This window comes from Mustela nivalis (assembly GCF_964662115.1).
Source record: "Mustela nivalis genome assembly, chromosome: 8".
Classification (NCBI taxonomy): Eukaryota; Metazoa; Chordata; class Mammalia; order Carnivora; family Mustelidae; genus Mustela; species Mustela nivalis.
The window spans coordinates 136,285,084-136,297,426 of NC_139027.1; the positions used below are offsets into that span (position 1 = coordinate 136,285,084).

Sequence of the window (12,343 nt, forward strand, 5' to 3'; positions counted from 1 at the left end):
GGGTTTATTTATTAAGTGAATTAATATTTTTAAAAATTCTGTTTTAATTTCTTTAAAATGGGAAATATCGAGGATTATAACCTATGCAAACAGAAGATCTTTGAAGTCTTCAATACTTGTTAAGAGTGTAAAGGAATCCAGATAGACACACACACATACACACACACACACAGAGGAAAAGGAAAAAATTGGGGAGGCACAAGTGTCGGGGTATAGGGTCAATTACTCAGATAACATTGGTGAATAAATGAACAGGAGTACGTCCTCCTTTATATTATCGGAGAATTAACAGGGCACATACATCTCACATCCTAGAGCCAAGGCATTTGTTTTTATGCCGATTTCTCACAAAGTTCGTGGAACTGATAAGAGAACTTCCCTTCCGTGCACTCGGGCCCCCGCCTCCCCGCGCGGGGCGCCCCCTGCTGTCCGCCGCGGGACCCTGGGGCGGTTCGCCACACCCCCCACTTTCCGTCGGCCCACAGGGCGTTGCCTGTGCCTTTAATTGGCATGTACCAAGTCCTTCCAGGACACATTTCCTCCGTGAGTCCCGACCGGTGAGAGTCACGGGTCGAAGGTGCAGTAGGGGGGGTTATGGAGACAGGGTCGCACGCGGGGGGCGGCCTGGGCCCGCAGGGAGCGACGGACGGACGGCCCGGGGCCCGAGCGCGCCCTCGCGGCCCTCCCCGCCGCGCGCCGTAGTCCAGTCCCAAGATGGCGGCCACCATGAAGAAGGCGGTGAGTGGGGCGCTCCGGGAGCGGGATGCTCGGCTAGCGGACGGGGGTCGGCAGTCGGGGGCCGGGCGCGGGCTGCCTGGGGTGTGCGGCTCTGCAGCCCGGCGTGGGGCCGGGGGTCGAGGCCGCCGGCCCTCAGGGCGGCCCCGCGGCGAGGCCTCCCCGCGCCCCGCTCCCTGGACGTCTTCTCAGGCCCCCGGCCCGCCGAGGCGGGGCGTGCGGGCCGGGACCGTCGGGGACCTCTGGGTCGCCTCTCGCGGTGCTGAAGACGGCCGTGGAGAGCCTGAGGACCCCGCGGCCCAGGCCCTGTCGTGGCGGTGGGAGAGGCCGAAGGTCCCCCGGGCTGCATTTTACCTGGCTTGTCATTTAGCCTCGCAAGTCGACAGGCGGGGGTGCTGCTGGCTCCGGGCTTTGCAGAAGAGGAAGCGGAGGCCCAGAGAGGTGGAGTCACCTGCCCAAGGTCACACAGCTGTGAGGAGCACAGCACCCCCAGGTTATTTGGCCCCGGAGCCCTGGTGTCCAGCGCTGAGCCGCCCACATCCACACTCGATGTCCCCCTGCTTCGAGACGGAAACTCTCTCTACTGAGGGTAGACGACGGGTCGGGGCCGAGAAGCCGCCTGCTTGTCCCCTCTGAGGCTCCCAGCGACTTCGCAGAGACGCGGTTTCCTCCCACTTTACAGATGGAGAAACTTAACAGAGCGGTTGGTGGCCTCAAAATGACTCAGCTAATAGCAGAGCTGGAGTTCAAACTCAGGTTTTAATTTTGTTTTTCCCAAAGCCCACCTTTTATCCTACCAAGCAGGTCGAACTCCTGCGGACAGCTTGTAACCCACCGGGTGTGCACACAAGTGCTTAAAAATGCCTGGAGAGAAGAAAAGCAAAATGGGGGAGGGGCAAGGGACTAACAGCATCTGGGAGTAACCGAGGCTTTTCTTTTCCCTGTGTGCCGGGGTAGGCAGGGGTCTACCAGAGTTGTGTGCCTGTTTTAGTCTTACCCCCCGAAACTGCTTGCATCCTTACTTTACAGATGAGACGACTGAAGTACACAGGCAAAGTGAGGTTTAAAGGGAGCACATCCTTTCTGACTCTAGAGCCTGTGTTTTTAATTTGCAGCAGGTCTGACAAAGAGCCCCCTGCCCAGAGGGACTTGCTTGCTTTCAGCTTCCAGTTCTGTGGCTCTCCTACTCAGCACTTTGCATAGTTTGAGCCCCTTACTGCTGTTGTAGGGTTCCTGGCCCCAGGCAAACCGGGGTGATTTGCTCAAGCTATTATTGGTCTGTCATCTACAAATTCCTATTGAGTCCTGGGGTAGGGCTCAGGGTTAAGGGGATTCAGATGAGTATGAAACTTGGTGAGATTCACCCCACCTCTCTTTTGTATTTAAATTGGGCCCTTTGTGAGTGACAGTGTTTCAGTAGATGGGACTAGTTGGCTCCCCAACCCCCGCACCCCATATGACAGGTATACGAACAGAAGTGCAGAGAGATGAAGGAAAGGTTGAGGAAATGGTAGAGATACGATTTGAACCTTGGACTTGGCAAAACTTTTCATTACCAACGTATTTTCATTCACTAGGCAAACTTCTTGAGCAGGTACCGTGGCACAATTTCAGATTTAGGTGATGAGCCCTGGTGAGCAATAATAATGCTTCTACCCCTTATCCTCATAGCGCTGCGGAACTTAAAGTTCTGGGGAAGAGGCAAGCATTACTCGATAGTCACACAGAAAACTGGAATTTCCAGCTCTGCTAAGAACTATGAAAAAAGGACTCTTGACGTGAGGGCTGGAGTAAGGTCTGTTTGGTGACCAGAGAGCGCTTTCACGAGAAGGTGTGATCTATATGGTGACCTAAGGAGGGGAAGGGAACGTGGAAAGGGAGGAGGCATTTGAGAGGGGGAGGATCACCCACGGGGACCCCGGGTGTTTAAAGAAAGGGTGGCCAGACCGGCGGAGAATCCGGGGAGGTTGAGCCAAGATAGTAAATGAACATATTGAGGGGTGGGTGGCAGCCAGAGCCTGAGAATTTTCTTCCTTATCTTAGTAAGACATTGCCATGAGAGAGGCACCAGCCTCCTGCAGGTGTTTTCCAGTGCTGTGCACAATTTCTGATGGGTTAACTGCACGTACACGCCGGCCCTCTGCCTGCCCTGGGAGCAAACAGGCATGTCAGTGAGTGAGCCTGAATTATGGGGATAGCCTTGTGAGTTTAATAAAAACCGTTTGCAATTTGGATACTTCGCGTTTGTAACACGTTTACGTCCCAGTGGGTCATGGCTTTTCTAGTGAGAATGTTCAGTCTTCTCCTCGCCAAAGGCTTGCTTTCCAAGGATTGGTTGCTGGCCAGCAGAGGACTGTGTCTGATTCCGTCCCTGATCCTGAGTACAAAGGTCCCTCCCCGGAGAGGCCGTCGCTGACACCCCATCTAGGAAGCCGTCTTCACGCCTTATCTGCCAGCACTTGCGGCCCTCGTACTATTTCGCTTTCCTCATCACGTGTATCATCTTTTTCACCTTGTCTTCTGCCCGCCGCCTTCTCTAGAATGTACACTGCCAGGCCTTCGTGAAGGTTGGCCTGTGGCAGCAGCTCTCTGGAATATGGGGGGCGTTTACCAAGTAGTTGTTAAATGAATGACTGCACTGTGGGCGTGAAAAGTGAATAAAAATACAAAGCGGAATTTCATACCATGGAGACTTGGCAGACATCTTCAAAAAACAAAAATAAAGGCAGACTGAAAGTGGCCTGAATTTCCTTCTAGGCTTTTAATTCACCGATAGACTCCGCTGTCAGTCCGCATTCTGCTGGTAATAGCCAAGACCCAGTGGGGCAAGACTGAGTGTGGTTCGCTTTCCTCTTAGAATCCCGTAAGATGCTGAGTCTGAAGAAAAGGGTACAGTCGGGGTCCAGGGAATTTTAATTTCCACTTTGAATCTTGAGCAGTTATATTTCTCCCTGGCCTAGCAGAATTTTCTCGTAGATCTTTGCTCTTCATCTCTAATGACTTTTTGGTAAACATTGCTCAGGAAAGAAAGCAGCCAGCGCTCATTGACTGAAAGGTGACTCCATCCTCAAGTGCTCATTTCATCTCCCCTGCAATGTGGGACGAACTATCGCCCCCATTTTACAAGTAATAAGCCTGAGTTGGCTACAAAAAATTGAATAATTTGTCCAAGTTCCTGCTTGCATGGATGTGAATCCAGTACTCTTTCAACCACTCTGCTGCGTCAAGAAAGAAAAACACACACACACACACACACAAAACCCTCCTTCCTCTTTGAGTTCTCGTGACTTTGTGAGCAGCTGTGAGTACATCTGGCTTCTCTTAACACAGGAGTCCCTAACCTTTGGGTGTAGATCCCCTTGAGGATCTGAGAAAAACTGTGAAGACTGTGCCAGAGTAACCTACACACAAGACATGCCAGGCTGCACACATGTTCAGGGGGTAAAGGGACTTCTTCGTGTCTGCGCATCCGCAGTTAAGAACTAGCCCCGGGGCGCCTGGGTGGCCCAGTGGGTTAAGCCTCTGCCTTTGGCTCAGGGCATGATCCCAGGCTCTGAGGATCCCAGGGTTCTCTGCTTGGCGGGGAACCTGCTTCCTCCTCCCCCTCTGCCTGCTTCTCTGCCTACTTGTGATCTCTGTCTGTCAAATAAATAAATAAAATCTTTGGGGGGAAAAAAAAAACAAAAAGAACTAGCCCCTCCCCGCCAAAATGAAGCTTCACGCCGTGTAGGAGTGTTCCAGAACAGTGAGCGGAAAACAAGCCACTGGCGTTAGTCATGGAAGGTGCTGACTTCTCACTTTCTGCTCTAAACAGAGCCGCCCTGGGTGGCACGCAGTTAGCCACGGACTCCACACGCCGACCGTAGCCCGTAATCCCCAGCGAAAAAACCACCGTTAAGGAAACAGGCTCCGGGTCCCAAGTACATGCTGGGGCTGCTGTGCAGTGAGGCTAGGACAGGAAACGCCTGCTTTGGAAAGTTAGGAACAGGTGGCCACATTCCTCCATCCCTTTTCAGAAACGTGTGTATGTTAGTCTGATCAAGCAGGATTTAATTCAAATTCAGGAAGAATATATTAGCCTCCGTTGTGTGTCGGGCCGGCCTCCTGGTACTTGCTTTCACGGGAGTTACCCCGTTCTGCCTCAGGATGACAAATGCTTCTATAAATCTATATTTAGGTTTTCAGAGCCTCAGTATTTAAACTCTGCAGGCAAGCAGGAACTCTTTAGAGTTCTCCATTCCCTGTTTGCTTCAGAAATTGCTAGTTCTTACATAGGCAAAATCACCGGAATGCCAGGATATCTGAATATGGACTTGCCTTTGGTTTCTCTGGTGCAGTGCAGCGTTTCCCGACCTCCAGATTCACAAAGGTCACGCACAAGGTTGGACTTTGAAAACTATATGTATCGTGATGTGAAGGATTTTTTTCAGGATGTCCTCTGGGTCTCCGATGCTGAGCCTGATGCATGTCTAAGTGTTTGTTGTGTGTTGAGAGCCCGGGTCAGGGGAGGGCTGAGAGCTGGGTGTCTGGCTGGGTGTTCTGTCCGAGCGCTAGTCTTGCTTGACACAACAGGTTGCCTTTCCACCTCCGGAGAAATGGAAGTGTACACCTCTTACGGGACTGGTCATGGGCGACCAGGTGAAGGGGTGAGGTGTGGTTGTTGTAAAACATTGCAAAGAGCAAAAATAGTCATTGTTGAAGCTTCTCTTTTCTCCTTTACATTATAATCAAGTGTTCTTGTTCTTATTTTAGAAACGAGGGGAAACTCTAAGGAGAATCTGGTATTTAATTTTTTTTTTTTTTTTTTAAGTATACGGTCCCCCTTTGAGACTGATGAAACCCAAGGATTTCCTGCTGACTCTTACACATATGTGTGATTGCGTGCCCGCACGCGTTCTCACCTTCAGTGTCTCAGAGCTAGGGGACCTGTCTGGGCTCCTGTGTCAGGTTACCTGGGTGGACATCGAATTCCACCACTTACTGGCTGTGTGACTTTGGGGAAATTCTTTACTGTCTCTGTGCTGTACTTTCTCCATCTGTAAAATGGTGCTACTTCCTAATGTTCCTACTTACCAAGATTTATTGGAGGAGTAACAGTGATGATAAGTGCTTCGAAAGTTCTTGATATATAATAAGAGCTCAATAAATTTTATGATTTTATAGATACCGTATGTCATCTAAGTACTCTAATTTACACACTTAAGCACTAAAATTTTTAAACATTTGATTTTAATCCTTTTATTGTATATTGTGTATACTATATATATTCTTAGGTATACTATCCTTATTCTTCTATGAAGACATGTAACAAGTTCTACATTAAAGAAATATAATTTTTATCATGTATGGAATATAGCCCCTGAAATGCGTTAACAACCCTCTAGCCAGTATATCATTTGTGTTAAACATTAGAAACTGTCGGATTTCTGATGGCTTCAATAAGCTCATGCAGGTTTTAACTCTAAGCAGAAACTGGTATGAAACCTTTACTAGAAATCACTACCACGTCATTTTTGCTCCCTGGGTTATCTTGATGAAAGAATGTTCTAACTCAAGAAATTTCTGCTCTAGGCTAAAGTTGGCTGACAGGGTTCAAGACTTAATTGTTTATATTTGAAATGTTTTTGTAGCTTAGGCATTATTCCATAGACTATCAGAAGAGGTGGCAGATGTATGAACAAATCTTGAGCTTGTGGGGCAAAAACTTACAAAGCCTCTGTTTGTGATTTTCTGTGCCTGTTGTGATTCTTGACTCTATAAGGGCAAATAGTTTATTGAGTTATTTCAGAGAAAAAGCTAACCTATAACTTCTCCAGTAAAATTAATTCTGCTAAAAAATTAAAATGTTTTTTCAGGCTGCAGAAGATGTCAACGTTACTTTTGAAGATCAACAAAAGATAAACAAATTTGCACGGAACACGAGTAGAATCACAGAGCTGAAGGAGGAAATAGAAGTTAAAAAGGTACTAAAGAAGTGCATCTTATTTAAGAAAAAGGAAAGGTCTTTATACTATAGCTTTTTTTGACAGAGAGAGCATGGAAATGGGATGTTGGGGGGCAGAGGGAGCGGGAGAGCGAGAATCCTAAGCAGGCTCTATGCCCAGCATGGAGCCCGATGTGGGTTTCGATCCCACAAACCCACGATCACGACCTGAGCTGAAATCAAGAGTCAGTGGCTTAATGGACTGGGCCACCCATTTGGCCCATACTAGAGCTTTTTAAAACTGAATTCAGTAGTATGTGATTGTGTTTGTCTGGGCTCTTTGTTGCAGATGATGTTATCCAATCCAGTTAGTTAAAGAAAGAAGACCTTGTTGAAGGGCTGTGTGAGAACTTAGAGCTTGTTGAGGGGGTGGGCCTGGGCTGGGGCTCCGGGAGCAGGCCCCAGAACCGCATCTCCAAGAAAGGGGCTGGCGATGGACCTGCTGCCATTTCTAGGGATCTCAGAGTCTGCTGCCACCTCCAGCAGAGGCCGCCCCGCACGTCAGGCCTGTGTGCCCAGCCTCGCCTCGTGTGACTCCCTGAGCTGAGGTCCAGTTCAAGTGCGGTTGGTGGGTGGGATTTATGTTCGTAGCTGCTTTCTGCCTCTCATCTGACAAGGCTGAGAAATGGCGGTTTGCTCTGTTTCTGTTCTACCCTAGGAAGGCAGAATGCACCAAGTGGCAACCGTTAGGGGAGAAGGACATTTTGAGTGGCCTGCTGTCCCCCACAGGTGCTCGTAGCAGTCTGGAAGTAGCTTGAGGACAATGAGTTAGCTCTTGAGCGCTTCCTTAGGAAACACCATCTAGAAATGTAAAAAAGTCTTAACGCTAGTGTGATGGTACTTGCAAAAGGGTCTTTCAGAAGTAGTGTCCCCAGATTAAATTGGCTTCTTGGAAAAAAATGAAACAAGGTGGGATCGGGAGGGAGACAAACCATAAGAGACTCTTATTCTCACAGAACAAACAGGGTTGCTGGGGGCTTGGGGAGTAGGGAGAGGGTGGCTGGGGATGGACTTCGGGGAGGGCATGTGCTGTGGTGAGTGCGGCGAGATGCGTAGGCCTGATGGTTCATAGACCTGTACCCCTGGGGCAAACAGTACCTTAGGTTAATAAAAATAATTTAAAAAATTGGCTTCTTGCCCCTAACAGGGAGTTTTGAGTGTGCTTTTCTTTGCCGTTTGTTTTGTGTTTCTAGAAACAACTCCAGAATTTGGAAGATGCTTGTGAGGACATCATGCTTGCAGATGATGATTGCTTAATGATACCTTATCAAATTGGTGATGTTTTCATTAGCCATTCTCAAGAAGAAACACAGGAAATGTTAGAAGAAGCAAAGGTATGCTGGGTGAGGGAGGCTCACACTCCCATTAGGGTGTGCATTTTATACAGAACCGGCTAATTCCAAGTGTAGCAATGTGTGCGACGTACTACTACTCCGTGGGTTTTTACGACATCCCACGTGTGGTGTGGGAAGCCTTGCAGGCATGATCTTATTTAATCCTGACAAGGGCTCTGTGAGACATGGACCGTTGGTCCCAGTTTAGAATTGAGGGGTAGAAGCTGAGAAAGGTCCGGGGACTTACCAAGGTGACACAGAGGGAGAGGCCTTTTGATTGCAGACCCCGTGCTCTAACTATGTGGAAACTACAGAATATTATAAGGTAGAAAAGGAAAATCACCTTAATCCTATTGCCCAAGGTAATCATCCATAATGAACATTCTCATTGGCTCTTTTATGTTTTCACCTTCTCTTTTCTCTGTGGATTTGCTTCACATTTTGGTCAGTTAGCCTCCCACCAGAAGTACTTTCTCGTTCTATTTAATGTTCATTTGCCCAGCAAATCCGTATCGGGGGCCTGCTCTGGGCCAAGAACACATGCTTTAAAAACATCATTTTTGACAATCGTTAAAGGTCATGCTGGTGGACACCAATTCTGTTCACTGCCCTCCTGTTAACATGAATTTGTTTCCAGTATCTTCCTACAGGAACGTTGCAGTGAGCATTCTTACACCCGAGTCTTTTTCACATTTAGGACATTCTTTTAAGGAAATAATCAGACAGGTGTCATTATTGGGTCAGAGTATGGGTTTATTGATGACATCTGAGGCATTTGAGGGATGCTGTGAAATTAGTTTCCAATTCACATGCCCTCAACTGTCTATGAAAGGAGCAGTCACATTGTGCATGAGAAGCTGATGGCAATCAAACATTTTCTGATTCTTTTGCAGTTTGCTTAATTAATCTGGATATTAATTAAAGTGTTAGTCTTCCTTCTTCAAATGTCGTAGAAAGCAAAAATTCATCTGAATTAAACCTATCTTTAATAAACTGTGGGAAGAACTAACAATTTTACTCCTAAGTCTTTATGCAGAAACATTGGTGCTTCCCCTTGTGTTTAAATCTTTTCTTCCACAGTAAAATTTTATAATTTTGTTCTTTTTTTAACCTGTGTTAAATTTTTTAAAATTTTTGTTGTTTTTATCTTGTGGGAAGTATTTCAAGCTGGCTTATGGTTTTTGTCTCAACTGTGGACATGCCGCCCTCCGGGCCCCCCCGCCACAGCTAGTGAACCTTTATTCATTCGCTCCTTCATTCCAGAAGTATTTGTTGAGTGCTTACTCTGTCAGGGTCTGCCATGAGCCAGGGCACGGCCTGGTGCCAGCTTTCAGGGAGTAGATGGTGTAATTGCCAAGAGGAACTTCAGCAGGCATGACTAGGAATGGGCGGAAGGTGGTTGGGCCTAGAGGTGCGGCAGGACATAGAGCGGAGGAGTACGCGTGGGCAGGAGGGGCTCCCCAGGAAGGAGACGACGCTACAGCAAGTGGGTGCTTGCCGGCACCGGTGCAGGGCTGGGGGGCAGGGTGTTCCAGGCTGATGCGGGATGGTCGTGTGTAAATGGTCGTAAAAAGATCATGGCACACAAACACAACTAAGTGAAGGTCTAATTTGCTGCAGATTTGGGAGCATCTGAAAGTATGGCCCCATCTTGAAGAACTCAGTTGAGTTGATACATGGATGACTTTTGCAGGGGTCAGCAAGCGCTCTGAGTCAGACCAGGCAGCAGGGGTCTCTGGCTTTGGGACACCCCCCCCCCCCCATCCCGGTCTCGGTCACAATCGCCATGAAAGCAGGACGTGTGAACACATGTCCGTGGCTGTGTTCCGGGAAGGCTGCACGGACAAGCATCAGGCTAGGGCTGGCCCGTGGGCCGCAGTATTTGCTCACCCAGCCCTAAGGTGAAGAGGAGCCTTTCAGGAGCTTTGACGAAATGAGTGATACCTGATAGGACTTGTGCTTTTAAGATCATTTTCTTGGCATGCTGTAATTTCACTCATGAACTGAAGAAGTTTTATCTCCTTTCTAATAGTCGTACGTCTTATTTCTGTTTCTTATGGCTGTGGTTCTCAAGCCTTTAGCATGCATCACAGTTCCCCGGAGGGCTTGTTGAAAATTCCAGTCACTGACATCCCAGGAATTTCCAAATCAGGAGACCTGGAGTGCAGCCCCAGAATTTGTGTTTCTAACGAGTTTCCAAGTAATCTGGGGGCCATACTTTTGAGATTCGTCAGCCAGATTTCTAAGAGTAACACTGTCAGTGCTAGGCATTCTTGCCTTCTTCCTGATAGTGATGGATATGCCGTTTGTGCAACTTCGGGTTTTTTTGGTCATGTTTAGGAGAAATCCTTCTTCTTTTCTTTCTTTCTTTTTTTTTTTTTCTAAGATTTTATTTACTTATTTGTGTGTGAGAGGGGAAACAGCAGGCAGAGGGGGAAGCAGGCGCCCATTGAGCAGGGAGCCCAATGTGGGACTCCATCCCAGGACCCTGAGATCATGACCTGTGCAGAAAGCAGATGCTTAGCCAACTGACCCAGCTGGGCATCCCAAGAAATCCTTTTTTTGATCCTGGCCAGGAAGGAACTTCTGACATTCCCTGCATTTCACGTGGGCAGCGCTGCTCTGAGTCCCAGACGGGGCTCTTGTTAGCATTCCCTCTCAGAGTAGTTCCAGGGACCTCCCGGTTGTGAACATTTCTCCCAGATTCTCACTGTAAGTTGTTATTCTTAATTATTGGTGGCCGTGTGAGTTTTTATTGTTTCTTCTAGCTTTGTAGTTATTTTTGTGGGAAGTTGGAAGAAGTTGTTAGAAGCCAGGCCTGTGATAAAACTGTTTACCGGGAGAGTTTGTATAGAAGTTCTTTCTTCATTAGGGTGTAATGATTTAGGAATTAATTTTCTCTTATCCATTTTGTTTTATAAATCAGCAAAAACCGATGGGCTTGATGTATTCTATAATAAGCAAGTATAAATCATGAATTAAAAATGGCCGTGGTTTAGATTTAATGATCGCTGTTATTTAGCCGCCTGTCCCAAGTTTAGAAAGTTTGACCTAAAATTCTTCCCAAATATTATTTTATCCCCAGATGCTCAGAAACCATGCACTGAATAGAATTAATTTAAACAATTTTTTTCCCCCAGAAAAATTTGCAAGAAGAAATCGACGCCTTAGAAGCCAGAGTGGAATCAATTCAGCGAGTGTTAGCGGATCTGAAAGTTCAGTTATATGCAAAATTTGGGAGCAACATAAACCTCGAAGCTGATGACAGTTAAACATTTTATAATACTTTTTTTTTAATTTGTTTAATAAACTTGAATATTGTTTAAAATGATAATTTCCCTTCTTCAAATGATATGGAAAGCAAAAGTTTCTTTTTTTAAAATTTTCATTTATTTAATGGAAACTTGCCTATTTTCACATGTCTTGCTTATTTATTTTATATTTTTAAGAGAAGACAGTATTCATCTATGTATTTTGCATAACGATTCTATCAAGTGTAGGGGCTTTATGTCATGTTATTAAAATCGGTTAAGCAACCTTTTACGTTTCTATATTATTTAGAATACATGTGGCAGTTTTTATGAGAACTCTGAACGGTTGGGTCATACTGTCCATATATGTCTCTTCCAGTTGCTGTTTGGAGGTGGCGAAAGCACTTTAGAAAGACCCCATCCGGGGCTCCTGGGTGGCTCAGTGGTTAAAGCCTCTGCCTTCGGCTCAGGTCATGATCTCAGGGTCCTGGGATCGAGTCCTGCATCGGGCTCTCTGCTCAGCAGGGAGCTGTCTCCTCCTCCTGTCTCTCTCTGCCTGCCTCTCTGCCTACTTGTGATCTGTCTGTCAAATAAATGAAAAAGAAACGAAAGACCCCATCCTGTATCTGTCTCCTCACTCTACCACCAAAACTGTGAGATGGTAAAAATAAGTACACGTTGCATTTGTATATACGTAATGCATGTTATATCTAGACATATTGCATGTGCCTCTTGCATATACATCAGTGTGCTGGGTCGTGGTAAAAGAACCAGGCAGTGTTGAGACATGTTGGGGCGTGCTGAGTTTCATACATAGAGCAGAATGGCGGAATATTTTAGAAACCAAGAAATATCAAGAGCAAGAAACATGTAGGGTTTTCTTTATTCTAATTTTTAAACTTCATTGTAGAGCTTTGTAGTTAACTGGGGTTTATACTGATAATGATGTGGAAGTTAAGTAACTACATTTTTTTTTTTTAAGGATTTTATCTATTTATTAGACAGAGATCACAAGTAGGCAGAGAGAGAGAGAGAAGGAA

General features: G+C 46.7%; 1 protein-coding gene across 5 annotated transcripts; it reads left to right on the plus strand.

Moving 5' to 3' along the window:
• Window positions 1-443: 443 nt before the first annotated feature.
• Window positions 444-11,914, plus strand: PFDN4 (prefoldin subunit 4). Of its 5 annotated transcripts, none has more exons than XM_082745609.1 (5): window positions 444-738; window positions 6,591-6,698; window positions 7,912-8,052; window positions 11,193-11,319; window positions 11,683-11,914. In XM_082745609.1, the coding sequence occupies exons 1-5, from the start codon at window positions 715-717 to the stop codon at window positions 11,751-11,753; spliced, it is 471 nt and encodes a 156-aa protein (XP_082601735.1). In that variant the 5' UTR covers window positions 444-714; the 3' UTR covers window positions 11,754-11,914. The 5 variants fall into 5 exon arrangements, with proteins under 5 accessions (XP_082601735.1, XP_082601739.1, XP_082601737.1 ...); XM_082745610.1 differs by lacking the exon at window positions 444-738 and adding an exon at window positions 797-1,438; XM_082745613.1 differs by lacking the exon at window positions 11,683-11,914 and having other exon boundaries at window positions 450-557; window positions 11,193-11,589.
• Window positions 11,915-12,343: the final 429 nt, after the last annotated feature.

What these genes read in the sequence shown, in the direction of transcription:
- PFDN4 (XM_082745609.1), top strand. Translation starts at nt 715, where the DNA reads ATGGCGGCCACCATGAAGAAGGCG. An exon ending in CGGCCACCATGAAGAAGGCG is followed by an intron (nt 739 to 6,590) that starts GTGAGTGGGGCG and finishes ATGTTTTTTCAG; the next exon opens with GCTGCAGAAGATGTCAACGT. An exon ending in AGGAAATAGAAGTTAAAAAG is followed by an intron (nt 6,699 to 7,911) that starts GTACTAAAGAAG and finishes TTGTGTTTCTAG; the next exon opens with AAACAACTCCAGAATTTGGA.